The sequence below is a fragment of the Paramormyrops kingsleyae genome, chromosome 4 (genome assembly GCF_048594095.1).
Source record: "Paramormyrops kingsleyae isolate MSU_618 chromosome 4, PKINGS_0.4, whole genome shotgun sequence".
In the NCBI taxonomy this organism is placed as follows: domain Eukaryota; kingdom Metazoa; phylum Chordata; class Actinopteri; order Osteoglossiformes; family Mormyridae; genus Paramormyrops; species Paramormyrops kingsleyae.
Window position 1 is genome coordinate 15,299,695 of NC_132800.1, and position 25,285 is coordinate 15,324,979.

At 43.7% G+C, this 25,285-nt stretch overlaps 1 protein-coding gene across 14 annotated transcripts in view; it reads left to right on the forward strand.

Annotated features, from left to right (window-relative positions):
- Positions 1-598: 598 nt before the first annotated feature.
- The window catches only part of unm_hu7910 (un-named hu7910), a 51,524-nt gene continuing 26,837 nt past the window's right edge, over positions 599-25,285 (forward strand). Inside the window, exons 1-22 of one of the 14 annotated variants that reach the window (XM_072710759.1) lie at positions 599-1,198; positions 2,743-2,774; positions 6,610-6,765; positions 6,915-6,959; positions 7,619-7,687; positions 8,377-8,430; positions 10,765-10,809; positions 13,372-13,440; positions 14,730-14,816; positions 15,230-15,520; positions 16,498-16,539; positions 16,643-16,678; positions 16,805-16,837; positions 16,931-16,972; positions 17,242-17,286; positions 17,684-17,719; positions 18,622-18,657; positions 18,970-19,023; positions 19,226-19,261; positions 19,647-19,700; positions 19,879-19,914; positions 21,874-21,927. In XM_072710759.1, coding sequence (XP_072566860.1) covers positions 6,687-6,765; positions 6,915-6,959; positions 7,619-7,687; positions 8,377-8,430; positions 10,765-10,809; positions 13,372-13,440; positions 14,730-14,816; positions 15,230-15,520; positions 16,498-16,539; positions 16,643-16,678; positions 16,805-16,837; positions 16,931-16,972; positions 17,242-17,286; positions 17,684-17,719; positions 18,622-18,657; positions 18,970-19,023; positions 19,226-19,261; positions 19,647-19,700; positions 19,879-19,914; positions 21,874-21,927 — 1,243 coding nt within the window. In that variant the 5' untranslated portion in view covers positions 599-1,198; positions 2,743-2,774; positions 6,610-6,686. Of the gene's footprint in view, positions 1,199-2,742; positions 2,775-3,516; positions 4,340-6,609; positions 6,766-6,914; positions 6,960-7,618; positions 7,688-8,376; positions 8,431-10,764; positions 10,810-13,371; positions 13,441-14,729; positions 14,817-15,229; positions 15,521-16,497; positions 16,540-16,642; positions 16,679-16,804; positions 16,838-16,930; positions 16,973-17,241; positions 17,287-17,683; positions 17,720-18,621; positions 18,658-18,969; positions 19,024-19,225; positions 19,262-19,646; positions 19,701-19,878; positions 19,915-21,873; positions 21,928-25,285 lie in introns of those variants that run through there. The other 13 variants (XM_072710748.1, XM_072710746.1, XM_072710745.1 and 10 more) reach the window with 13 other exon arrangements.

A 25,285-nucleotide genomic window follows, 5' to 3' on the forward strand; every position in this document is an offset into this window, starting at 1 on the left:
CCTCCCCCTATTGATCACAAGATGCTCAATAATGAATATGCTGATATGTCGCAATTCTTTGCTGATGTGTTGCAACTTTTTTTGCCTATAAAGGATGTATCCACCTGTTGTTCGGAGAGCAGCTCACAAGACGCATGAAAGATTGCTGAGTGACTGTTCCCCAAAGCTTTGGTAACGGTAATAAAGTATCATTTATTACTTATACCACGTCTCCAGAAACGATCATTTTCTCATCAACGGACTCGGTGGAGCGGTTGACTCCAACAGAATTGGAGTCAGAATTTGCAATGTAACCAATCAGATATTAGGTTTTGTTTAGAGCCCCTCCACTGAGTTTGATGGGTGATTTTGACAGATATTTTAATAGGTACTGGTATTACTTAAATTTTATTACATTTTTTATTGTATATTGTTAAAAAACACCCTCCATACCACCTGGTTGTAAGACGGACAGTTTTTAATGCAACCTGTTCTTTTTCCGCTAATGGCATTTTGTTACATTTGTAGAAAATAATTTTTTTTGACACTCGTTTTTGGAGCGATATTCTGCTAAAAGTACAATACACATAGCAAACGGTAGGCGTTGCTCACGGGCAACTTGCGCTTGGGCTGCTGTTCCCGTGAGAGTGCGCGCGTATGCGGCAATCGTGTATTTTGTACAGAATATTATCTTATATGCTAACTTCTTAAACGCAGACTGAATTCTAGGAATCAGGAAGGCTGCATTTCTGCAAAAATCAGAAGAATAACCAGCACACGAAACCAGCCAGAACAGCTCAGAAACCACCACTTTCCCAGGACTTATTTTAGGGTTCAACACCGAAATCTCGCGATATCAGCGAATCTTCCATTTTGCCACGTTCCAGTGCTGGAAAACAAGACGCGAGGGGCGGGTCTATGTCACTACCATCCACACGATTGAATAAGGCGTCCGCCCCCTTGCAGCTATTGGCTCGATATGACCTTCTCTCCGTTTACTTTAATAGACGGAGCCTTCTGATTGTACGAGTTCACTGACACTCATCATCTGACGTGAGTTGCACTGAGCTTTGCATTTTAAGGGAATCGGGATTTGGGTTTTTAGGTATTCGTCACTGTTAGAATTTAGAGTCTGGCTTTAGTAATAGAATTTTAATATTTTCCACCATCAACATCAGAATGGCCACGAAGAAAACCACAAGGGCACCTACAAAAAAAGGTTGGTATACACATAGTTTTTTATTAATCCATTCAACCTTTGATTCCAGTGAAGAAGGCCCGTGAAATTCATTAGGCTGCAAGAAAGGAGTTAAATTATTTGTGAGGCTGTTTTTTTTGGGTGTCCCGTTTTCGCTTCAGGTCCCTACTTTCTTTAGTAGGGATGTATTTTGTTTTAGTTTGCTGCCCCATGCCACCACGTTGTTCAGCATGAGGCATTAAAATGGCTTTAGTAAAAGTCGGCTTGCCGTGGCGTCGGTCCGCATAACACTGGGTGATCATATGCCTGGTCATGGTTTTTAACCCAATTTTCTTAAGGTCGTGTAGGAGGGGTCACGCGTGGCCATCTTCTGGGCTTGCATGCAGGGTCCGAACGCTTAAATATGCGTGTCTTTCTGTGGTCAGTTATGTCAAGAAGTTAAGTTTTTATTTTCACATATACACGTATAGTATTTGGGGAAACACTGAAATTTTTGTGCACATAGTCAATGGGTGGGTGGGAAGACTCTGATTTATAGAACAAGCGCAATATTTTAATAAACAGTTTAAGAGGAGTGTGTTAATAAATAAGTATCAGTTAGAAATTATGAACACTAGCCTTAGATCTGTTTGGCGTGTTTCGTTTTTTTTAGTGATGTGCTTTGAGTGCTAATGGGGACCTGGAGAAACACGGGTTTGGATTATTTTTTTTCCTGCAATAATTGGGCAAGGTTGTGATTGTTTTTTATTGTTTATGTGTAACGTGATGTTAATGCAGGCTACCCAGATAATCCATGTCAGGGAGGACACTTTGGGCTACTTCAGGTTTTACAAAATACTGAAAGGCTCTTGTTTGGCTAAGTAGTTCAGTTGTTATTGTTCTCTGACTGGTATGTTTCCTTGATTGAAAGACTCATCCAGCTGTTTCACATTAACTTTAGCGACACATGCATAATTATAGGAGACTGACCAATCAGCACACAGCAAGACCTCAGTGCTAAAGTGTAATCCAGTGGCCTGTACTATGAAGCGGCCTTATCGGGGTAACTTGTCGGATTTAAGGGAGTCTGGGCAAAATGTAAGTAAACGAATATGAAGTCAATTTAAACTGGTACCTTAAATCCGACAAGTTACCCCCATAAACCAGCAACCCCGCTTCTTAGTACAGGCCACAGGTCTTTTTAATTGAAATGGTAGTTTACAAACAATGTCCTAGCTCAGTGTCCTTCCTGACATGGATTATCTGGTCACCCTAGTTAATGGTGCCTTTAATCCCTAGCAAATCACAGTGGAAACTGATACAGTGCAGTAAGTCACTTTAAGTTCTAAAATAACTGGCTAAATAAATAAAGCATACTTAAATCCTGGAATAATAAATTAGGGATTAAGGAGAGACTATTAGTCTATGATGTTTGTTATTAATATGAGCATAGAGATATTTGTGATCTTCAATGAATAAATGTGAACACTGGGTTTGATTAATCATTCCAGCTGTAATTGACCTCATAAGTCCACCTATATTTGAATATCATTTCTTTATTGCTCATGAGGTCATTTGAATTTCAGTCTGGCTTCCTTTTGCCTTTCCCAGATTGAAGGTAAAGTGGTGAAAGATTGCAACTGTGTGTTCTGCATTTATGCTTTTTGGACAAGTTTCCTAATAAATGGACTAAACATTGCCATGTTTGTGGTTGGTTGTTGACTTGTACGTTTCCTCAAGTTTTTTTGCATGAATTTATGATGTTTTTCTAAAATGTCTTCAACGCTGTCCTTAGTATTCTACTTCGTTATCTGTGTGATGTTTGCTTGTGCTTTACGCGCATGCTCATTATCTCTCCCTAACACATGGTCTTCATTCTTTGTATCCGAAGTCTATGAATTATTAGGCTTTTATTTTTATCGTGTTGCATAGATTACTTGCCTTGTTATTTTATCTAATAAAAGTTGTCTGAATGAGGTAGCGCGAAATATTGGTGTTCAGCTTTCAGGTCAAGCAACTAACTGTGCCATAGGTAATTTGTAGACACTGGAGTGTATTTCGTGCCATCTTGAAATGCAAACACAACTTTGGCACGCGGGGAGGAAAAACAATCGACGCGACATATAGTTTTGCACCGTGCCGCATGCAGAAACTGTGCCATGTGGAAATGCAGTGAATAAGAGGCATTGCTTTTCAGTGGGTGTCGTGAAGAGAACCTGACACAATGAAAAGCAAAACCATTATTTCTTTGATTTGCATCTTGTTCAAGTACCATCCAGAAAAACAATTAGAATGGTTTACATTAACGTACAATTTAACGATGAAATCGTGCCACATCGCACCGAAAATGCAGTGGTCGTCTTTGCTCCGCTGCATCGGCTCATTATCACTTTTGAAAAGTATTTGCTGAAACCGTGGCACCGGGAAATGTAGTCACTGTCCAATCACAACTCTTTAGGAAGCAGGGGGTGTGGTCGCTGAAAACGAACTGAGACAGTCGCTTTAATGTAAACTAGAGGATGGTTTTCAGTCTCCCCTGTTGGATACAGTACGGGAAGCAGGAAATTCCCCAGATAACGCAGTGGTGTCCCTCTGAAGTCCCTGTCCGCTGGCGAGATAAACGACAGACTTGCGGCCGTACGCCACAATGGCATGTCTATAGATGGTGCTGAGTGCAATTTGGAGCAGTCCTTTTATGGACACGGCCATCCCAGTTAGCCTAGTGAAAGCCTCTTTTACGCTTCTAGAATCATTTCTTCTCGTAGTTCTGGTTGGGGGGACCCGTACCCGTCAGTGTCGATAGCTAATGACAGCCATGCCTCTGGTTGCGTTCAGCGTTTCCTGCTGGGTGGGCAGTTTTTACACTCGGGGTGTCCCGCCGTCTGCCTTCTAGGACTTGGGATGGCAGAGTGACGTAGCTTGAGAGCCCCCTCCTTACCGCTGCCCAAATAAGTTTTTGCCTGTGTGGTGGGGCTTAGGCTAAAAATATTCCCGAGGCGCCGGAGAGCTGTATCAGGTTCTAGCTGAGTTAGCTGCGGAAAGAGCCGCCGGCAGGCGCTTTATGGTGGCATTTGGGGGCAGAATTGGGGGATTCGAGTGGCCGTATCTTTGCCATGGTTCTGGATGAACCCGCGGCGATGGGAGAACCGAACGCCGAAGTGAACAACGTGGCTGATGAGACAGGTAGCGTCAGCCCGAGGAGAGCGGATGCTATGAGCTGGAGCTGGCAAACGTTCGTCGAACAATAAGTATCACAAGTAGTGTTGGGGTGTCTGGGTGCATGAGAGCTGGCGTGGTGCTCTGGCGGTGCCGTCGGGGGCGAAAAAGTACAGGGCACGTCTGCGTTTGTGATTGCTGTCATAGTAACTATTCTTAAACGTGTCGCGACAGTTTTGTGCTTCGTACTGAGGACGATTGGGGTCTCGTTCAGTCTCATTAGCTGTGGATGGCGAATTTTGACGGACATCGTGATCAAGATCCAGTTTTTGCCACGGACGCGGTACTTAGAAACATGGCCTACGTAGTATTTTTGCCATGGATACGGGCGAGTCTTGCCACGGACACGTTTGTCTCCGTATGGACAGCTGACGATCCTCACTTCGGCCCTCACACCCTTTGTCGCTACAGTCCTTGAATAAGCCTGTAAAACCTGCATGACTTTTCTCTGACTAATGACAGACGGGATCCTGCACCTGTTCATTATTCCCGCTTGGCATCCTATCATATTTATACCCCAGCCTGTTCGGAGGCCCGGGAATGCATCGGCTTCTCCGGAGAGCTTCTCCCTGAAAACACTCTTCCCTTCTATGGCCAGAGGGAACAGGACCTGGATACAGCCATTTTTATTAAAAAAATAAATAAATAACCTGGAAGTTGAACCTACTTGGGTATTTTCACAGCGTGCCTTGCTGGGAGTAGAGGTGTTCTTGTTTTTAGACCTGCTGTCCTTTTCTGTTTTTCAGAGTGACACTGAATCAAAATGTATATAGTTTTTAGTTATATGTATTTCTAGTAGATGAAGAATTGTATGGTAGTGTAAATAGTAACAGATAAATGAAAACTGGACGGAATCGGCAGTTTTTGTATTTGGAGGAATAGGAAACCGCAGACTTCCCCAAGCTAGGATGAGGTTTTCCTTGCAATGGCCACCTTTAAATATATGAGTGTTATGTAATTGTTTATTTGAACAGCAGCACTAGGTAACGTATTGATAGCTAGGAATTTGCACAACTGACTTTAGTTTAGTGAGGCTTAGTGTTACAAATTATAGCAACACTTTTGGCTTCGGTCACCAGTGGCAATATTCCTTAAATGATTTTTTAAATGCCTTTAATTTGGATGTACTGAGGACTAAATTACGTTATTGTCTACGTAATGTAAATTGTCTGACATCCTCTTGCTGGTGGTCAATTCCACTCCTTTAACTTTGTCTTGGGGGGGGGGGGTACCTTTGTTTTATTATTTTAGTTTTTCTGATGGTTACTGAAATGCGCAGGCTCAGCTTCCTGCATAGTTTTATAACTGCTTGACTTGTGGTATCTGACTCACTTCAGGAATGAGCAGATCCACCCCGTATCCGGCTCACGTGGCCATTTATAACCTGCTGGCTTGACGCGGAATCCTGAATCCTTTCATATTGCACATTTCCCGTTTTTTTTTTTTTTTTTTTTTGTTTTTTTTTGTTTTCATAGGTTCTGAGCATTTCAGTTTTGAACTAACCTTATAGTTACTGTCAGACTAAACTTTCATGCACCTAATGACCTTTGTCCACTTTCTATCTTGGAAAATCCTGTTGTCGGCTTGGTTTTGGAACTTGAAAGCACGTTTTGTTTTAGTGTTTGTGGCTGTTTGTCAGAATCCAGAAACACCTTAAAAACTGCGGAAACTGTAAGCCCTGCTTCTGGTGCTCCAGAAGTTTTGAGTGAGATCCTCAGAGCTGTCCTGTCGGTTGACTTTCACAACATGCCTCATTTCTTGTGACTCATTTATACGCTTGGAAGGTGTCCCCCTGCAGGGTGTGCTCCTCCTTGGGTAATTAATGCATTAAACGCCTATTCTTCTAAAGCACTCTTCCGACGCACGTACAGTGACGAGTCCATTCAGCTCAGCTCTGTGATGTGGCTCGCTGATGTTTTTTTTTTTATTTTTGATTGGGTGTCCAGCTGTCAGAATTGCTTTTGTTTTTATGTTGACTTCCTTGAGAAATAATACCCTGGCATGACTAAAAACATGGAAGGTTTATATTTGACTGAACTGATGGAGGCCACACGTCTCTTTGTGAATGAGCATTTCTTTAAAGAAAAGGACTACTGGACAGCTACTGGGGTAGTTTACCTCTGTGGTACAGAATAGAAAGTCATGCTTGATAATGTCTGCCGGGACCCTGTAGAGTACTGTTCTTCATGGTGATGTCCTCACCCATTTGTTGTTCTTGTGGTTTTCTATGTTTCTAGAGGTGAGGCAACCATCAGCCAATAAGAATGGGAAGAAAGCAGAAGGGGGTTCTGGGAGCACCTTCTTCACCTGGTTCATGGTGCTGGCCCTCCTGGGAGTCTGGACCTCCGTGGCAGTGGTCTGGTTTGAGCTGGTGGACTACGATGACGTGCTTGGTGAGTGTTGCTGACGTGCTTTGTGGGCGGAGTTCATCGTGTCACATGGGCTCTTCTGTTGACCGGTAACAAGGTCCCCTTAACAACTAAAATCTTTCCATGGTTCAATGTCTAATTTTGTCTTTGTTTTGTCTTAATCCTGCATGTAGCCCGAGCAAAGGAGTTCCGCTATAACATTTCAGAGGTGTTGCAAGGTATGACTTGTTTCTCTGCCATGCAAATGTGTAAATTGCATAAATTAACATTAATTAACAGCTGAAAATGCCTTCCGTTTGGAGAGCCAAACCTTCACGATGTTGCAAAGAGCACATTCAGGCACTGGCACTTTCAGTCACTTCCCACACATTAAGCGCCTCTTAAGAGAGCTTTATCCTGAATTCATGGTGAGCGGTCGATGAAGACCTTTGATATTCTGCTGAAGAGCAGTTTTAGGGAAGATGTCTGTGGTGAAAGTTTGAGAGCTTTTCAGGGCTATTAAAAGCCTCGGAAGCCATCCAAGAACAAGGTCAGCCATAGCTGCACGGTTCAAGGCTCAAAATAACCAAACAAAGACCTTGAAGCATTGTTTCCTACCAGCCAGTAAGCTTCTACGAAGCATTTCAAAGGACACTGTTCTAGTTGCATTATAAAGCTAGTCTGCAGAGACAGTTGTGCATAATTATACATGCATTATCATTGACACTTTCCAAAGGTAACAAATATTCTGTTCTCAAGTTTGTCCTCATTATGACCAAACTTATCTGACCATTGGGCACGTGCAGATTGAAATGTGTGCCCTTTCACAAAAGCTTTCCTTGAACATGCACCGTCGGTCAATTCAAACGACTTCGTTAACTGGTTTTCCCCCTTCCAGGGAAACTCGGAGCCTACGACGCAGACGGGGATGGCGATTTCGACGTGGAGGATGCCAGGGTTCTTCTTGGCAAGTATTACCTACTGCTGTTCATGTGTGTTTGATGACGCTGAATAACTTTTACTTATTTATCTATCTTGCATGACTGACTTATGGTTTACTTTTGTTTTTAAGTATCATATCCCTTTTTTATGCTTAACATCGACACTTGTGAAGTGCTATTAAATCAACCTGGAGAGGATGCATGCTTTTAAGATTAAATTCCCCTAAATCACGGTGTGCAAGAATTCAGTAATGTCGGTTAAAATAGCTACAGCCACAAAAAACAAAACGAAATTTACCACTCATATTGGACGGGCCCTAAAAAATTAAATTTAATCGGGTCATTAAAGACAAACCTAGCCTTGTGTTTAATACAAAAGAAACTCATCCCGTTTTTAGCTAGGTTATTTTTCACTTGACGTTAAACTCAGTGATTAGTGTTGGGCCTAGCCTTAAACTGACCTCTTCTCTGCATGCTTCCCTGAAAAGATTCTACCCTGTCCTGACTGTCCTTTGCTTTTCTCTGTATAATAGAGTATCTGTTACATTTGTATCTTGCTTTCTAACTTGTTAATGCGTAGTTCTCCCATGTCTACTTACTTGCAACGTCGATATTTATCTCTCTCCTGCATTACTACCTCTCCCTCCCTCTCTCTCTCTCTCTCTCTCTCTCTCGTTTCTCTCTCTTTCTGCCTCTCTTCCCTCTGTTTACATAGGCCTGACCAAAGATGGCAGTAGTGAGAGTTCGGATTCCCTGCAGGAAGTCCTTGGTATATTAGCGGAGGAGGGCTCTGATTGGTTTTATGGGTTCCTGGCTTTTCTCTATGACGTAATAACTCCGTTTGAGAAAGCGGAGGAGGACGAGGAGGACGGTGCTGGTGCATCGCAGAGCGAAGGCGTTCAGGGTGTGATCTTAGACTTGAAAAATCAATAGCGATATCAGCTCCTTCTGGGTTAAGTACTTTCTCTTTGAGAAATGAATCTAAAGCGGATGCTTCTTGTTTGTTATTGTTTGTTTTTGTCCCTCTCCCAACAATGCTGCTCCTCCCGTCAGACACAGTGAACGGCTGAACCAGTACGGATGTACATGCACGCGCCCCAGGGGTTTTTTGGCAGTCAGATTAGCCATGGGGAATATCTAAAGGTTTACATGGCGCTCCAAACTCACACGCTGTTAAACGGTCTCGTCCGTTGCTTGTCTTTCCCCGAAACGTGCAGTTGTTTGGTCAAACTCCTGCAAACCGTACTCAAATATGAATAACAGCCAAAGCGTTACCATGATGCGCTGCTTAACCTGGACCTTAAGACTTGGCTTTCCTTGGATTTATCTCACCCCGCATGTTTAAAGAGCTAACAGTGCTTCCATGCCCAAGATACACACCATCTCTCCACCTCGGAGGTCATGATCACCTACCACATTTCTTCCCTCTAGGGCTTTCTTGTCTATATATTCATGAAGCTTCGTATTGTGGGCATACCAATTACTGATGCTTATTTTGTATGTTTTCGGTCAGGATTCCTGTTTCATCCCCCTAAAATAAACGCCTTCCGTACCCCTTCTAGGTATCAGCAAGGTTATTTCTCTTAACGTATTAGAATGAGATGTTTGGGTTATGAATATGTCCTATTTGAAGGCAGCGTAGTCCTCTGAGGCTGTAGCTGCTTACTCGGTGTTTGTTACTTAGGGCTCAGGTGTGCCGATGTCACCACTGCTCAAAAGTCAGTCTGTCGCAGTGATGTAGACGATGCAGATGTGGCATCCTGTGGTTGGTTAATTTACTCTCTGCAGTAAAAAAAAAAAAAACAGTCGTATACAAGTGTTAGCCTGAACCCCAGACTGCCGAATCCATGATCAGAACGGTCTCGCAGCAGAATGACCTTGACCAATGGGAATGGTCGACCCCCTTTACAAGAATATTATTCATTAAATTCTATCCTTCTGGTTTGCATTATGAGATCAGAGATAATTGTAGCCTTGGAGCCACATGTTACAAATAACACTTGAACGATAATGTAGAATTCCGTGGCCCTAAAGAACATGACCTTTGGGGAATACGGTTTGCAGTGTAGGAATCAAATGAGTGTGGTGATATGTTTCTTTCTGTTTGACTAAACACAGCAGACGGAACCATTCTGGTCAGCTGTTAATAATGCAGTTGCAGATAATCTTCTTCATTTTGTTAATTTCACTGTAGGACTCCGTATTGCTTAATTGTATTATGCTATTTTGCAGTGTTGCTATTTGCGCTGATAGATTGTATCTACACATATTAAATGTTATCAAAAATATTAACACTTTCAAAATGTGGTGCTGACTGACTAGGCTAAGCAAGGGGGTCTGTTGCATTTTGGGCAATATAATCTCCAGATTGAAATTTGATTTTACAATATTAATAGAATTCTTTTTAAAATTTGGAATGGTAGTGCTCATGTATATGAGGGAAAATCAGTGTGGAATCAGTGTGAGTGTGAACAGAACTGGATTTATCAATTTGGATTAAATCTGTGAGGTGGTGGACAGCGAATGAAGGAAAAACAGCTGAGCAGGGTGCATATGTAATGGATTGCATGTGGTAAATTACCCCCCCCCCCCACATCCCCCCAGAACCATTTCTTGGACCACAGAGGTTTGGCATCCTCCTGTCCCATTGGTTAGATTCTGATCTGAGTCTCTCTCTCGTCAATAAGGATTCATTACCCTACCTGGGAGACTTATTTAACAGCCTTTCAAGGCCACAGCTTGCAGAGGTTACATCATGCAACCAAGTGTTACTGCTCTTTCCAGTACAGAAAATTCGGTGCGCAATTTGTGAAAACAAGCCTATCTGAGGCAAAGCTGTCCACATCTCTTTTGATATCTATGCAAAAGAATGTCACGCATTAATGCACGGCACGTTAAGAGTGTCATACTGATGATCGCTATTGAAGTTTCAGGTTATTTTCTTTTTCTTTTTCTTAAAGTGGCACTTGTTTTTGTTAACCCAAACTAGTTTTGATGTTCCAGTATCCGTCCTCTGGTCTAAAAGGTATTTGGCATGCTGTAGATGACTTGCCTTCTAGTAGATTTTATTCTTTTAACTTCCCTTTTCCTTCAAAAACATTAGATGAGAAAGCAGGGGAAGGAACTTTGAAGAAAGATAAACCAAAAGGTATTTTGTGGACTGTTTGCATTTGGGAGTAAGATGAATTTAGGTGCATCTTCAGTTGGGTTTGTTGGTCCTAAATGACTATTGCATGCTTTCATAACTTGCCATAGAAATAATCTATTCAATTATTTTATAATACTCATGGTCTCAGTGTTTTTCTGTTACTTTTACATTAGTTTTAGTTGTTTGCTTATTTGTGAATGCATCAGCCTCTTGTTGTAACCTGAACAGACTAATAAAACATTTGTAAGTATCTGATGACTAATGATTGTGTCATGTTGGTTATGAAATAGTTTTGTTTGTGGGCTTGTGCTTGGTTTAGTGAAATAACTGTTTGCAAAGAGGCCGCTTTTTGGCATTAAGTGGGACTGTATTATTCTTAATATCTCTGATCTGCATTTGGCCACTGCACTCACTACTTGGATGAATACGCTTGTCTGTCTTACCAGCTCTGATAGAATGAAAATGTGGTGAAATTCACACCGGATGGTGGGTTCTGGAATGGTCTGCTTGTCTGAGTCTTAACCCCCTACCTCAGCTGGACTTGGTGCATTGAGTTCAAGCTGAAGTCAGCTGCATCTTGACACCCCACTGACCTCCACTCATATTACTGGGGGGGCAGCTTTCCAGTCGCTGAGACCCATTTGAAAACCCTCTAGAGCACCCTACAAGAAACATCGGGAGGAAGCTGAAGGAAGCCTTGAAGGAGCAGCTACGGATGATTCACGAGAAGATCGAGGCCAAGAAGATCGCCAGGATGGCCTTGGCCGAGGTGAGGTCCATCGTCGCCAAAGAGGAAGCGGAGAAGGTGGCATTCCAGGAGGAGGAGATCAGGCGGGAGGCGGCGGCACAGAGAGCCAGAGAGAGGGCCGAGTCCAAGCTACAGGAAGAGGAGGAGAGGGAGGCGAAGAGAGAGAGGATAGAGAAGGAGCAGGCCAAGAAGGAGAAGGCTGAAAGGGAGCGGGCGGCCAAGGAGAGGGAAGAAAAAGAGAGGGTTGCAAAGGAGAAGGCTGAGAAGGAGAGGGAGGAGAAGGAGAAGGAAGAGAGGAAGGCTAAACCGGACAAGGAAGAGAGGAAGGCTAAACCGGACAAGGAAGAGAGGAAGGCTAAACCGGACAAGGAAGAGAAAGCTGAGAAGAAGCCACCGAGCAAGAAACCGGAGAAGACCGAGGTGCCGGAGGAAGATGGCAGAAAGGCGGATAAGGATGGAAAAGCCTCCAGCAAGAAGGACGAGAAGATCTCCACGAAGGATCTACTCAAAGCAGCATCCAAAAAGACTCCCAAGGAGTCCGACAAGGGCGGGAAGAAGTGAGACTCTGAATCTCCCAGAGATGACGTCGGTGAGCTTCTTACGACAAAACTCTTGCTGGTGTTCCCGTGCAAGGAACTAAAGGTCTAAAGGTGTCGCGAGGACGGGAGAGGCGCCGAGACGGGCGTTTGCTCCTCGGAGGATGGGAATAAAAAAAATTCTCGGTTCAAGTTTTTGAGTCCCGTCAGTTATAGTTTGCCTCTGACATGCATGCTACCCCCAGGAAGCCAGATGTATCACTCTGAGGGGATGTTATGTATAGCTTAAATGTGTTTGTGAGTTTTAGTCCCAATTATGGAGTGTTACCATTGTACTGTATCTTTGGAAATCTCATGTAAGAAAGCTGTAAGTTTTTGTAATGTTTATTCCCACTGGCCCTTGAAATAATATTTAAGTGTCAAACTTAAACATTTAAGTACTGTCATTCTGTTTTCAAATGCCAGTTATAAGTGGTGAATTGCAGATTTGGTGAACATTTTTAATTTTTTTTTTTTATGCAATGGAGAAGAATTTCTACTTTTTGAAGAACACGACACACACATTTCTCAGAAATAAACTTGTGGGATTTTCATGGACTGTTGTTTATTTAGTTTTTTTTTTTTTTTTCCCCCCCTCACTGAAAATGATCCAGTGAACTGAATGTTGTCAGTATCTGCAGGGAATGGAAACTGGAAAAACCAGTGTAGTTACCAGTGATTTTTGTCTGACACTTGACAGAATCACCGTTGTGATGAACTGGAAATGCTGGGCTCTTCTGCTCTAAGTGGGGCATGTGTTCAGGCAGACCGTGACCATGCGTTCAGGCAGATCGTGACCATGTGTTCAGGCAGACTGTGTGAATCCCGAACCTCTTTCCTGATACTATGATTATTCTCAAAGTTACCATATAATCTACATTTAACATGCCCATGGCGAGAAAAGTGTCTCTCCTGGTTTTATGTTTGGAGTTCCATTTACTTTTTTGGGTAGAGGTTGTGCAAAAAAAGGCAAAAGTAAACCAAAGTCATTGATTTGTGCTTGTTCCGTTTTTGTTGGTCATTCTGAGCTTCCCTTTGTTCTACAAATTTTTTTTTCTTTGTGTAAAAAAAATAAAAATAATAATAAATGGCTAATTGATGTTTTGCCGCTTCTAACCCGTAAAAGTCCTGGTTCTTTTATGAAATCGCAAGAGGAGAAACGTCCTTCACAACAGCTGTCTAGGTGTAATGATGAATGATGCTGCAATGAGTTTCACGCTGCGGTTCTGGAACATTCAGGGCTGACGGAGAAACCTGCGGCAATGGCGAGCAGAGCTTCAGAAGACGCTCAGGAACCTCCAGAACCAGGTAAGACGTAGGGTTGCACTAGTCCCGATACTCGACTGCAAATGCCTGTCTAGGGCGACTCCTATAGTTTCATGTTAAAGACCTTTTATACAGCTGAGAAGTAAAAATACTCTAATTACAAGTAGGTAGCCCTGGTTTTGTATGATGCTCTGCCTCAAAGAAGCAGTGACCTTAAGCGATGTGTCCTGCAGACTGTCTCGTGGACCCCAACCCAGTTCAACACCTTTCATGTGGTCACATAAAGAGAGACCCATAGAAACACTTTTCACCCGGTATTTCCACATGCTGAGAGATGTTGCAGACTGAGTGCAACATAGCAGAACTTGGCCCTTAACCCACTGCGTTCCTTACACAGTTGCACAATTTATTATCATTTTTTTTTTTTTATTTTAAAGCCACAGTGCCTTCCTCTTCTGGTTTATCAGGTTGTAAAGAGGCATAGCCTGCCTGTTAAGCATTTCTGTAAGCTCCACCTGTATCGATCGAAGCTTACTCAGATAGGCGTCTTCCTCAGTGGGTGTTGGTTTGTCAATAGTGCTGTAATGTCAAATTCTAGTAGTCATGGTAACCTGGCATACAGTACCTCACTTCCTGCGTTCAACTTACCCCACCCCCCTTTATTCAATCACGAAACTCATCAAATCTAATTAACATACATTAAAATAAATCGCAATGTTCTGGCTAGTAGTGATTATTAATGATGATTTTACACTCAAACTCTACACAACCTGTGTGCGTTAGTTTCAGTTTAGGATACGGAGACTACCCTCGTCTGCCTGGTGTTTCTGAACATCTGGTTGTCATTTAATTTCCTTTAAGGTAGCTGCTGTTCTCAACTAAATAGGTTTTTGTGACAGAGTCAAACCTTAGAAAAACGTAGTACGACGATATTTAAAGTTCCTAATGTGTGTGGCTCGGTGCCTGCAATCAGAGGGTTGCTGGTTCAAATCCCGAGGATTGTCACCGCAGGACCCTACAATCCCCATTGCCCGTGGGACTGTCTGACCCAGCTTTCTGAATCTCATGTCGCTTCGGATTAAAGCCTCTGATAAATCAGTAACTGTTGCTCATTTGGAGACTATGGTGACCTGTTGCTTTGGCACCCTACAGCTGGTCAGTGGAGTTTTAACCCTCTTCTTTGTCTCTCTAATGAAATGTCCACCTCTGAAGGAGGCATGGTGCTCTGTGACCGTTTATAGGCCTCAGTAGCTTTGCCAAGTTCCCGCTTGACGGTGCCTATGATGTCTGTCTGTCTGATTACTCAAGTGAGACATAACCCCCATCTGTAGTTTCTGCACCCTCAGTGGAAAGTGAACCTGAACTGGAGGCATTCTCAGCCCAGCACAGTGCTCAGGAAGCCAGCAGAACGCCTCCGGGTACGTAGGTCTTATCTGCTTTACATTCCCCCTCTGCACATCAACAGTGCAGCGGTGCCATGAAGGGGGGGGGGGTGGGGTTAGGATGATTCCAAGGGCCCCTGAGTAAAAATTTGGAGTATAATTGGGTTGGTGTGGGTTGGGGGCCCAGTGTGATAGTTTCATGGGGACCAAAATCTGAAGCTGCACCACGGGCTGTATAGTTTGCTTGCTAACATTATTTTGAATATACTTCTCTCAACTGGAATGTTAAACCGGTTAAGGAGCCTGATGTGGTTAGAGGGGCATTTTCCGAATCCTCGTCTCATTAGCTGTGTATGTTCCGCGGGCCGTAGTTGCATGACAATCGACTGCAGTTCTTTAGCTTGGAGGGTTGAGGTTAAGAGCCTTTTCTTCACTGATTTTACTCCCAGCGGAGCCCTTTGGGGAAAAGGCTATAGATGAGGAAGAGTTTGTAGCTGAGGAAGAGGAGGAGGAGATAGCTGAAGAGGAGGAGCCGGAGGTGGTCGAAGAGGAACCAGAGCTGCAATTGGAGGAGGAGGAAGAGCTGGAGGAGGAAGAGGAGGAGGAAGAGGCTGCCCCATTTGAGGAAGAGGAGGAGGAGGAAGAGGCTGCTCCTTTGGAGGAAAAGGAGGTGGTGACTCCTCCTCCTGTCGAAGAGGCTTTGAAAGCTGAGGTGGAAACTGGAGTGACATCTGAGGAGGGTGAGCCCCCCCCCCCCCCCACCCGTGCCTGTGCTGAGCTTTTTATTGCACAAAATGCTAAAGGGTTTAATTTGTCTTACAAATGTAATTAATGCTTTTTCTTGGTCCTCCTGTGGTGGGTCTTTTGTAAAAGAATTTATGTTGCTGGGGTGTTTCATCTCATGGGGATTAAAATAACAGCCAGACTCTTGCAATAGGTGATGAGAAAAAGTATTCATTTGAAAAAGCTCGGGTTGAAGCAGTTATAGAAGATTAAGCTCTGGTACCATGGGGACAATGTGGCTAATGCACGTTTAATAGGCTTTTAATAAATGGTTGTAGAGCCCTAGGAACGAAAACATTTAAATAATGAATTAACCACTGTTCACTGGAGAACTAATCTCACTTATTAATTCATGGTGACCAAATGGTTACAAATGAGCCACAGAGGATTGTCCCCCTTTGAAGATGGCCTGCTCCAACTAGAGAAAGGAAACGTCACGCTATAATAATACATGCCGGTGGTCATGTATAGACAAGGCCTCAGGACAGAAGTTTATACAGTATATGTGTGGTATCTGCGATTTAAATGTGGGGGTAATTGAAGTTTGGAACCTGCAGAACCTCGGGAAGCTGATGATGACGAGGCTGTACCTGTCACCGAGGAAGGTGCTCGAGTACCTGCTTCCTGGTTTCATTTATTCATGACTCTTTCGTCTTTGTAAACAAGTTGTACGAGACGTTTCTAAGAAGGACCATAATTTAAACCTTAAATTAAATCATTACCTAATGATGATATGTTTCAAGGCGGTGAGTGACAAGGGAGGGGGCACTACGTGGGCCAATAGCTTTTAGCTGGGACTGGAGCCCCTGTGGCCCCATATATATATATACACATACATACATACATACCCCTACCTTGTGAGAAATCGAATTCAGGAAATTTGCCGTGAAACAGTCTGTTTCCATACTGATAGACCTGTTCCCTTATGTCACAGAAGCGGAGGTCATCGAGGCTGGGAATGACTATCTGTTTGAAGGTAAGGCTTCAGATGAGAGGTCGTTATGCATGGGTGTTTACATGTCATAAATGGCCTTGACAAATATTTGCTCTAACTTTTTGTGTGCTATCTTTGCACACAGAACACCTTCCAAGAGACGAAGAAACAGACATCCAAGGTTTTTTTTTAAAGCGCATTACTCAACGTTGTAACGTTGTCAAATTTGAAGCATTTATTCATTAATTTATTGCTCTACAAAGGTATCTAAGAGTATCGTTTGAGTTCCTGCTGATTGTATTTGCAGATGCTGTTGAGGACTCTGAGGATGTCAATGACGGTGAGCTCATTCTCTGATTCTTGATTATACTGCGTCCTGGGACCAAAGTAGTTGCCCCCCTAACCTTTTTTGTGGTTTCATTGCTTGTAACAGTCCATGGATCTCAGAACATGGATGTGGAATCTGAAATCCAAGGTTTGTGCAAACTATGGTCCATTGTAGACTGTCAGATGCGTGGTGATAGTGTCGTCTTTGTTTAAGCTACTCAAGCTGAGCATCGCTGCTTCTCGTTCCACTTTCCTGTTGAGTGTCCTTGTCTTTAAGCCATGTGCACCATGTCTTGACCCCATTGTACTAACAGCGTCAGTTTGACCCTCCATTTGTCCATCCCATAATCTGCTGCTACGCATGTACTCTCTACCATGTTATATTCAACCCCCTACCTTCCTTAACTGTCATTGTAGCAGCAGTACCCCTTCCAGAGGTTGAGGAGGACATACCTGACTCAGGTTCGTTATCCTCTTATGCTATCCGTCAACTACTCAAGCTGCAGACTTGAAGAATAGAGTTCACCTTCGTTCAGGGCAACCATTAAAGTTGATTATTTTAATGCATCATTGAGTGTGGCTTAAGATTTCAAGATTCTTTATTGGCCATGTGCAACAGGTGCTTTGAAATGCTTAATCGCTCAGCCACGGTCTGTTACTAAGACACTAATGACAGTGTAAAACAATAGAGTATAACAAAACAGTACAGATAGTAGCTGGTCATTTAGGTCATTTAGCTCGGTAGGGCTGGCTAATTCTGGGGATGCTGTTGACAGTGATTTGATGATTTTGCACCAAAGAAATACGCACATTGTTTATTCTATTATATTCATGTGTGTGTCTGATCTATATCCTGCAGAGGACCACATAGAAGATACAATCGACACAAGGGGGGGTAAGTTTATATAAGGATGATCTTCAGCTCTTTTTGCAGATAGGTAATGGGTAGGACAAGTAAAGATCTCATCTTCAAAACAACTTAAGTTATGCATGTAGATGGGTGTTTAATATAGTTACATCAACATCTACAGAATATTGTCTTGAGCTATATGTATACTCACTGGCCTTTTTTGGTGGTGGGGGGGTAGATCCCCTTTAGCCTCCAAAACATCGTGAGTACTTTGCATGAATTAGGCAAGATGTCAAATATTTTCGTAGGGGGTTTTGATCCATGCTTACACCCATAATGTCAGGCAGTAATTGCAGATTTATTTTGGTCATACCTTCTTGCTGCACACTTCCTCTGCCACCTCAAATTGAAGGTTGCTCTGTCGGGATGTGAGGACTGTGTAGGCCATTGGAGTAAAGTCCTATCGCACTGCCGGGGCCACCTTGAGGTTATGCAGGCATCTCTCCTGCAGTACATGTCCGCGCGGAGAAAGGCCACATGCCTGTGACAGGGGGTCACCTGCTTAGCGATAAAGCTTCACATTCAAATAATGCTCAGTTAATATGGGCGTAATGAGTGTCCAGGGGTCCCCTATGGTAGAATTTGCTTTATGGAAGAATGTGGGCCCCCTCTCAAGTGCTGGGCCACCTTAGACTACAAAATCTCAAGAAGATCCTTGCTGACACCAACAATCAAACAGTGTTCAAAATCAGAATGGTTAGGATGCATGGTCCGACACTGAGGCAGTAATTATATTATGCCTCTCGACCATGTCTGTGTGCAGTTGTGTCCACACAATTGGCTGTTTAGAAGATCAGGCTGTTTACCGTAAGAGGGCCACCTAATAAATTGCCCACTGAGTGGGCAATTTTTTCATGTTTTGATTGCCTGTTTTTTTTCCCCCCCAGAACTCGTTGAGGATTTGCACCCTGAGGAGACAGTGGGTATGTATGTGCTAGGGGGAAGACTGTAGCATTTAAGGTGAGGGACTAATCTGGGAACGGTCACTGCGCTGCTCTGCAATGGGTAATGCTGAACGGTCACTGCGCTGCTCTCCAGTGGGTAATGCTGAACGGTCACTGCGCTGCTCTCCAATGGGTAATGCTGAATGGTTACATTTGACCTTTGCAGAAGCACAAATGTCTCCTTCCCCCATGGTGCATTTCGGTATTACAGTCAGATTCTGGTGAGCATAGCAGACAGCATGGCTTATGTGGTGAATTGTGGCTCAAACCATCTTCCTCTTTGATTTGCAGCACATTCGGTGGATAGTGACGTGTCATTGGATGGCAGTCAGACAGATGAAGCAGGTCAGTATTAACGTTGGACAGATGCATGCATGCACTCTGGTCTGCATGCACAGTATACACAAAGGTCTGGTAGGTATATGTGTACTTATGCAGATGAACACGCGTACATGCATGCAGGCACACACACCCACCTAAAAATGCATGCATGCACTTACCCATAATTATAATGATATTATAGTTTTGGTTGCCTGTTTTTTCCCAGAACTCGTTGAGGATTTGCAGCCTGAGGAGACAGTGGGTATGTATGTGCTAGGGGGAAGACTGTAGCATTTAAGGTGAGGGACTAATCTGGGAACGGTCACTGCGCTGCTCTGCAATGGGTAATGCTGAACGGTCACTGCGCTGCTCTCCAGTGGGTAATGCTGAACGGTCACTGCGCTGCTCTCCAGTGGGTAATGCTGAACGGTCACTGCGCTGCTCTCCAATGGGTATTGCTGAACGGTCACTGCGCTGCTCTCCAATGGGTAATGCTGAATGGTTACATTTGACCTTTGCAGAAGCACAAATGTCTCCTTCCCCCATGGTGCATTTCGGTAATCAAGTCAGATTCTGGTGAGCATAGCAGACAGCATGGCTTATGTGGTGAATTGTGGCTCAAACCGTCTTCCTCTTTTGATCTGCAGCACATTCGGTGGATAGTGACGTGTCATTGGATGGCAGTCAGACAGATGAAGCAGGTCAGTATTAACGTTGGACAGATGCATGCATGCACTCTGGTCTGCATGCACAGTATACGCAAAGGTCTGGTAGGTATATGTGTACTTATGCAGATGAACACACCCACCTAATAATGCATGCATGCACTTACCCATAATTATAGTGATATTATAGTTTTGGTTGCCTGTTTTTTCCCAGAACTCGTTGAGGATTTGCAGCCTGAGGAGACAGTGGGTATGTATCTGTTGGGGAGCAGGCTGTGTAGCATATAAGGCAAGGGACTAATCTGGGAGCGATAGTGGGTAATGCATAACGGTCACTGCATTGCCCTCCAGTGGGTAATGCATAACGGTCACTGCATTGCCCTCCAGTGGGTAATGCATAACGGTCACTGCATTGCCCTCCAGTGGGTAATGCATAACGGTCACTGCATTGCCCTCCAGTGGGTAATGCATAACGGTCACTGCATTGCCCTCCAGTGGGTAATGCATAACGGTCACTGTGCTACACTCTAAGATGGTCATTCATTTCAGATTTTGATTTTTACATTTTTTTTAGTTTTTATATTTTCAGTTATCATTTGATAAGATAAGATAAGAAGAACTTTATTTATCCCGAGGGAAATTCTTTTGTCATACACATGCTCAGTGCAGTAAGAGAGACAGAGATATACATACAATATAAGAAATAGGAATATATATCTCTAAGAAATAAGAAAATACAATATATACAATAAGAATGTTAGTTTACAATAATATACAATAGGATAGTGCAAAATAATATCAAGTGGCTCGAAGTAGTAACGATATATGTATCCTGAGAAAAATAAATAGCTTATCTGTGGTGATATTAAAGTGTCCTAATATTGTGCAGAATATGATGCATATGATAGCATATGATGGTGAGAAGAAAAACAAACATTGAGCTTGTTATCAGTCCTTGGGAAATCACCTACAGAGTGAGGAGGAGTTGTACAGTCTTATTGCCACCGGTACGAAGGATTTCCTGTGGCGGTCAGTTCTGCATTTAGAGGCAATCAGTCTTTTGCTGCGTGTGCTTCGCTGGTCCATCATGGAGGCGTGCATGGGGTGAGAGGGGTTGTCCATAATACAAAGAAGCTTTTTCAGCATTCTCCTCTCAGACACCTCTACCAAGTTCTCCAGTCTGACACCCAGGACAGAACCAGCCTTTTTAACTAGCTTGTTCAGCCTGTTGGCATCAGCTGTCTTCAACCCACTGCCCCAGCACACAGCTGCAAAGAACACGACACTCTCTACCACAGAGTGATAGAACATAGTCAGCATTTTCCTACAAACATTAAAGGACCTGAGCTGCCTCAGTAGGAAAAGCCGACTTTGTCCAGCATTAGTGTTCTTGGTCCAGTCCAGCTTACAATCCAAGTGAACCCCCAGGTACCGGTAGTCCTCCACAATCTCCACATCAGCCCCTCTGATGGTGACAGGGGTAGGAGGAGAAGGATGCTTCCTGAAGTCTATGACCAGTTCCTTTGTCTTTGTGATGTTGAGCTGTAGATGGTTTAGCTTACACCACTCGACAAAGCTGTCCACCACGCCCCTGTACTCCTCCTCCTGACCGTCCCTGATACAGCCCACAATGGCAGAGTCATCAGAGAATTTCTGCAGATGACATGACTGGGACTTGTACCTGAAGTCAGAGGTGTAGAGAGTGAAGAGGAAGGGTGATAGGACCGTCCCCTGTGGCGCCCCCGTGCTGCTCAGGATGTTGTCAGAGCGGCAGCTCTGACAGCCGGACATGCTGTGGCCGACTTGTTAAATAGTCCGTGATCCAAGCTACTAGTGGGGCGTCCACCTGCATTTCCGTGAGCTTATTCCCCAGCAGTGATGGTCTGATCGTGTTAAAAGCACTGGAGAAGTCACAGAACATGACTCTCACTGTGCTCCCAACAATGTCTGGTTGCCTACACAGCACACATTACATGCTAATGTGAGGTGATGTGTGAAGATGTGCGACCTGTGAGTCTGCATATCTCAGGGTGGTACGACGGTGTGTCTGAACTGACTGGTCCAATTTACGTGACCTTTGCAGAAGCACAAACGCCTCGTTCCCCCCCGGGAGCATTTCGGTAATCAAGTCAGATGCTGGTGAGCATAGCAGACAGCATGGCTTATGTGGTGAATTGTGGCTCAAACCGTCTTCCTCTTTGATTTGCAGCACATTCGGTGGATAGTGACGTGTCATTGGATGGCAGTCAGACAGATGAAGCAGGTCAGTATTAACGTTGGACAGATGCATGCATGCACTCTGGTCTGCATGCACAATATACACAAAGGTCTGGTAGTATGTGTGCATTTATGCAGATGAACACACGTGCATGCATGCACGTACTCACCCAAAAATGCATGCATGCATGCACTTACCCATAATTATAGTGATATTCAAAGATGATGGCACTAAGCAAGATGCAATAAAATGCAAGGCTAATAATTCAAGTATTGCTGTTATTTTGGTGGCCTAGTCCATGTCAGGTTGTTAAGCTTAACACCCTAGTGCTAGTAGTGTTGAGGCCCTGATACAATAGATCCTATCCCAGCATGTGCGAGTTGCAAAGCAGGGCACATGCAGGTTGGGCTGCGGATTCATTGCAGGGCATGCGCTGGTGTGTGCGGTCACGTTTTTGCGGTTTGAAGGCTCTTATTCATCGAAGTGCATGTTTTTGGCCTGTGGAGGGGACTGGGTGATTATGCAAATACAGGGAGGATATGCAAAGTACTCACTCACTCTATCTCTCTCTCACACACATACACACACACACACACACACACACACACACACACACACAACGGGGGGGAGAGGTGACAGGCTGACTGAGTTATTGTGCCATTATTTGATATTTATATTGTTTGCTTAATTTGTTGATAGTATTTGGACAAATTAAGCACAGTATTAATTTCAGTGAGGCTTTATCCTCAGGATTGTTAGATCTGTTTTAACAACGCGGTTTGGACATAGTGTCATTCAGGCCCCGAGCAGACCCAGTAATTCACCCTGAAGCTAAACCGTTCCCTTAAAAGGAGAGAGGAAATTATCTGGCATAGCGTGTAGACAGCTGCTGATGCATTGTGCATCCTTTTGAACACGAGCGAGGACGTGGTGTGGTGAGGTTGGTGATGCTGGCCAGATGTCAAGTGAGCTGACCATAGGCTGCTTTGCATGGTCATAGTGAATGACTAGTGGATGGGGGTCTTTGGTTGCTAAGGAACAAGGAAAAAACCTGTACGGAACGCCTGATTTAAAATTGTCACTTTAGTCTTCTGTTTGTTTATAATGAGGTACATCGGTTGTGTTGGATTCTGTGTCAAAGCTCACATTCATATGTGATTTATAATGAATATATTACCTGTATCGTAATTGCAAAGCGTTTCCCTAAATTGTTACATTTATTACATTTAGCAAAGGCTTTTGTCCAAAGCAACGTGCAAACATACAGCTGTCAAGGTGTTAACCAGGCACTGGAGCACGAGCTCGACAGCATCTTCTCAACAAAGCAAGAGCCTAATAGAACATCTGTTCCAATCAGCAGAAGGTGCAGCATTAAGAGCATTCAGGGAACCTGCAGTGGTGTAGGCTAGTGGAGTTGTTCCTGGAAGAGATGGGTCCCCTTTTGTTTTTTGGCTACAAAGCCATCTGGCAGCCTAACCTCCTACCTGCCCAGACACATCAGCCTTCCGTAAGCACTTCAAAAAAAAATGTTTGTGTGTGAGCTTCAGTTCTGAAGACTCAAATGCCCACAGTGCCCATGCATTGAGAAAGGGAAGGAAGTGTGGGGTTACGGCTGATCGAATTAGCACTTTATGGACCCTACAGTCATGCGAGAAAGAAAGTACACCCACTTTCAGGTCTGTGGGTTTTCATATCAGGACATTTCAAGTCATCTAGTCCTTACCAGGTTCTAAAATGATTTAAATCTAACCTCAGGTGTAAAACAGCACACGACAGATTCCACCGTGTCATTCTTCAACAAAAATTAAGCCAAAATGGAGAAGCTATGTGTGGAAAACAAAGTAGACCACATGATTTCAAAAGCTTTTAAAATCACCTTTAGCTGCAATAAAGTGAAGCAATTGTTTTCTGTATGACTTTATCAGTCTCTCACATCATTGTGGAGGAATTGTGGCCCACTCTTCTGTACATCGTTGCTTCAGTTCATGGAGGTTTGCAGGCATTTGTTTATGCGCAACTGTTTAAAGGTTCTGCCGCAGCATTTCATCGGGTTGAGGTCTGGACTTTGACTGGGCCATTGCAACACCTTGATTATTTTCATTTTCAGCCATTCTGTTGTAGATTTGCTGGTGTGCTTGGTTTCGTTGTCTGGTTGCATGACCCGATATCAGCCAAGCTTTAGCTGTTGGACAGATGGCCTCACATTTGACTCTACAATACCATGGCCTACAGTTTTATATGTAGTTCATGGTCGACTCAATGACTGCAAAGTGCCCACATCCTGTGGCTGCAAAACAGGCCAGAATCATCTCCCCTCACCGCCGTGCTTGACAATTGGTATATGAGGTGTTTGTGCTGATATGCTGTTTAGTTTTCACCAAACAAGCCACTGTGTATATAGGCCAAACATCTCCACTTTGGTCTCATCTTTCCAAAGGTCACTGTCCCAGAAGTCTTGTGGTTTGTTGAGATGCAACTTTCCAAACCTGAGCCAGGCTGCCATGTTCTTTTTAGTTATTTTTCGAGGCTTTTAGATGCTTTCTCCAAGCAACCACACCAAACAGACCATAACTGTTCAGTCTTTTTCCAACTTTCATGCACTTTAACATTTAATATGCCAAGCGAGGCCTGTAGAGTGCGAGATGTAGCTTTTGGGTCTTTTGCAGTTTCTCTGAGCGTTGCACGGTCTGACCTTGGGGTGAATTTGCTGGGACGTCCATTTCTGGGAAGATTGGCAATGGTCTTGAATATTTTCCACTTGTTAATAATCTTTTTCTCGCTGTGGAATGATGAACTTCAAATTGTTTGGAAATGGCCTTATAACCCTTCTCAGAATGATAGGCAGCAACAATTGCTTCTCTAAGGTCACTGTTGATGTCTTTCCTCCTTGGCATGATGGTGATACAGACCTGGATGCTCCAGACCAGCAAACTGCCAGAATGTCTGCTTTTATAGAGGTGGTCACGCTCGCCGATGATGAATCAATCAAGTGTGTTTGATTAGCAGATTTTCACACATTTGCTTCTTCGTTTTGGCTTTGTTTTTGTTAATGACGCTGTGATATGTCGTGTTATTTATTTGTCTGAGGTTGTACGGTGATTTTATTTTAGTAATAGATACTTTATTAATCCCCGTGGGGAAATTGTCTTTACGCCTCCCTCAACTTGCTCTTTGTGGAGTAAGTTGTCTGCAAAGGGCAGCCACCTGTTGGGGCGCCCAGGGAGCTGGGGGTTAAGAGCCTTACTCAAGGACCCGCAGACGTGCTGAGGCTGGGTTTGAACCAGTGACCTTCCGATTACAGGCACACAGGCTTAGCCCACTGAGCCACATGCTGATATGGCCTGATATGTAAATCCTTAGAAGTGAAAGGGAGTGCGCTTTATTTTTCACAACGACAGTATAT